General features: G+C 28.4%; 1 protein-coding gene across 1 annotated transcript in view; it reads left to right on the top strand.

Annotated features, from left to right (window-relative positions):
• LOC119576091 (solute carrier family 35 member E1 homolog) overlaps positions 1 to 1,106 on the top strand; it is a 28,231-nt gene extending 27,125 nt beyond the window's left edge. Inside the window, exon 6 of the mRNA XM_037923632.1 lies at positions 1 to 1,106. This exon is cut by the window's left edge and continues 42 nt beyond it. Within this exon, the coding sequence (XP_037779560.1) occupies positions 1 to 315 (315 nt within the window). The 3' untranslated portion in view covers positions 316 to 1,106.
• The last annotated feature ends 2,364 nt before the right edge of the window (positions 1,107 to 3,470 follow it).

The following is a 3,470-nucleotide window of genomic DNA, read 5'->3' as shown; positions in this document are numbered from 1 at the left end:
ATACCTTTAAGTCAAGTGACGACCAGTAAGTTGCTCCAAGGTTATCCTACAGATAGTGGTCCTGCAGTTTATCAAGCAGATGGAGACCCACTCCAGCTGCCTCCCTTCCATCCAGCATACGTCTTTAATCACGCAAACTCCGCTAGACTAGGGCCCTATCCTAGAGTTCAAGATGGAAATACAAGGATCTCTCAAAATAGTGGCATCAGCAATAGCTCAGAAAATGGGTATATCCACAATGGCACAAATAGTTTTATTTCTAATGGTCATGCAGGGCATACCACAAGATCTTATGGAAGAATAGATTCTGTTTGAGGTTGTATACTGTAGATATTGTATATTTTTATACATTGCTAGTAGTTATTAAATAGCAAAATTATTTATTTAATCATATTGAAATATGTATATGAAATGTGACAAAGAATTTTAGATAAAGGTGAAGGTTTTTTGATGAAAGCATTTTTAAATAGTTTTAATTGATTTAAAGCAGAATATTATAACTCCAGTGCTTATAAAGAAGAAGCATTTATTCTGTGGAGCTGACAATACTCTAAACAATTAGTTTTCTTGTTACTTATTCAGTTCTGTCTCCACAATGGCAATTTCACTAGATATACTTAATAATCATATGTGCCCAATTATTTATCATATATTTCTGAAAAAGTAAGTTTATAATTTTGAGTAAGTGCAACACAGTTACAGTTGAATCTGTTATATATTTAGATGAAACATTATTTTTTTTTTCCAATCATGATTAGAACTGTTTATTAGCAAATTATTTCTCACATCAGTTTCATCCCAGATGCATTAATGCTATTAGTATATAAAATGAGAACTTGAGTGAAAAAGGATACTTGCATACTGTATTTGATATTGTCCCCTCTATTAGCATTGTTTATTCCATTTGCCATGGAATCTATTGAAAATGCTACTTATCTCTTACTTATTTCATATTAATAATTGCACCACTGTTGTCCATTATTTATGTACTGGTCTACAGTACTTGGTTTCATGTCAGCGTGGTATTATTAGACCACTATTCTTTTATAATTTTCCAAAATGTCTTTATTATTGTTATTTTTGTTTTATCATCATCATCATTATCATTGTAGATTATTATTATTATTATTATCATTATTATTATTATTATTATTATTATTAATGTTATTATTATTATTATTATTAATGTTATTATTATTATTATTATTTAATGTTATTATTATTATTATTATTATTAATGTTATTATTATTATTATTATTATATTATTATTATTATTATTATTATCATTATTTATTATTATTGTTATTACCATTAAATTTATTATTATTGTTATTATTATTATTTATTTATTATTATCGTATTATTGTCATTATAATTATTGTTGGTAGTATTGATATTATTATGATTAATATTTTTTTATTATGATAATGATTATTGTTTTTATTATTGCTGATGTTTTTATTATTGTTATTATTGTGATGATGATGATGATTGATATCATCATTAACATTTGTATCTTCTGTATTATATATGATTACTTATTATTACTTATCATTACGTTTATTGAAGAATTAAATTGTTTTGTGTAAATCTCCGCAGACAGTATTGCCAAGTTCTTTAAATGAAAGTTCTCATTTTAAGTCTTTATTGAGTATTGTGATATAATGGATATGAATGTTAAGTTCAAATGAACAGGATATTTATATGCATATATTACTAGTTTAAGCATGCACCCTTAGTGTTTCATTTTATTTTTTATAGCATCCATGGAAGAGGAAACATATTGGCATTATTAATTTTATTATTTGATTATTTAGTTATGCATATTTTATTTTTATTTGTTGGGATTAAGTGAAATTACTGTATGCACAGCAACTCAATGGGTTAAGGTGCTGATCTAGTGTTCAGGAGTTCGAGGCTTCCTGCTGCCGTGAGTATTTGGAACCCCAACTGTTCCGAGCACACAGGGAGATAGCGACCTATAGAATCTGTTGGTCGAGGCTATGCGTCATTCAACATAGGCCCGCTGTATTAGAATTATATTATCCTTTTAAAACATTGTGTTTGTTGTTAGCATAATTTGATTAGACAGCCTGTGCAAGAGAGGATTTTTTTATGGGGGGGGGGGGGTATTTTCCTATTTATGGTTTGATTTGTAAAAGCATAATGAATATTATCACAAGGTTAGAAAAGAATTGTATAATTTTTGTGTTTCTTAACAGGCTTTATACAAAACTTTTTGTAGGTTGAAAGTTTGATTATCTCTATCAAAAGAAATATGAAAATAACATTTAGTAATTACTTTTCATTGAACATTTACACGTTTTACGCTGCCTAGAATTCAAGGGCATTACAAAGAGTAAAATTAAGAGCAATGCTGTAAGAGCACACGATAATTGTTTGGTGTAATTATACCTTGGATGTTTTAATTAGTTTGATTTTTAAGGATTTAAGATGTCTGATTTTAGATAAATGAATATGATAAGAGCAGAAATCTAGAAAAATGATAATAACCACCTCAGAAGGAATGTGACCTTCCACAGTTTTTGAGTTTGAATTTTTGATGAAGGTTTATAAGTTTGGTTGTCACAATTTTTCAGGGTGAGTTGTTTATTAAGTTAGGTTTTGTGTTGTACTTACAACTGTGTGATAATTTTTTTTTTGTTTTTGTTTTTTGTTTTTTTTTGTCCTGGAATCCTATGTGATTTTGTGTACATTTGAGTTTCTTGCAATGTCTATTTTTTTAACGAAATTTTAGTATTTGTGATTGTATAGGTTGACCTTCACTAATCTGCCTAGCTGTAATCCAGTCAGAGGTATCTGTCTATTTTTCCTAGACTTCACAGACCTGTAACTTTACCTGAATGAATCTTAAACATTCAGACTTTCTTATGGGAGTTCATTCCTGTACACTTACCAGAAACCAAGTTTGTATCTCTAATGATAAAGTGAAAAAAAAGTTTATGACCCCAATTCAAGATTAGGGTACTTTCTTCTCAGAAAATGAGTAAGTGTTACAGTGAGTGTACTAGATCGTGTGATGTATTGTGTGAACAGACTAAAGCTGTACAAGTCACAGAGTACATTGCTTCATTAAAATTTCACTTGATTCATTTGATATTTCTGTTTATCATCCAAAATGTACTGATAATTTAAAGGTACGAAAAGGTTAGTCATTGTTTAGATGACATCTTTGTGTTTATGACAATGTTCCCAAATATAGGTCATTGAAGTCCCGATAGTGCAGGATTAGTGATGCTTGATCTATGCAATATTTGTCTTTAAACTAATTTTAAACTAGACTTGTTTAATGATAATGAGATGAGTTGAATTTCATCTCTTTTTATAATTTGTATTTATTATTATTATTTTTTTTTTTGTCTTATTCTTTGTCATTTTCTTTTTTACTGAATCACACTCTCCATTTCTTCCTTTTTCATTGATCATGACACTTTGACACACAAGATAT

The sequence above is a fragment of the Penaeus monodon genome, chromosome 8 (genome assembly GCF_015228065.2).
Source record: "Penaeus monodon isolate SGIC_2016 chromosome 8, NSTDA_Pmon_1, whole genome shotgun sequence".
Lineage (NCBI taxonomy): Eukaryota > Metazoa > Arthropoda > Malacostraca > Decapoda > Penaeidae > Penaeus > Penaeus monodon.
The sequence above is the reverse complement of the archived record's forward strand: the minus strand, read 5'-3'. Positions and strand labels throughout refer to the sequence as shown.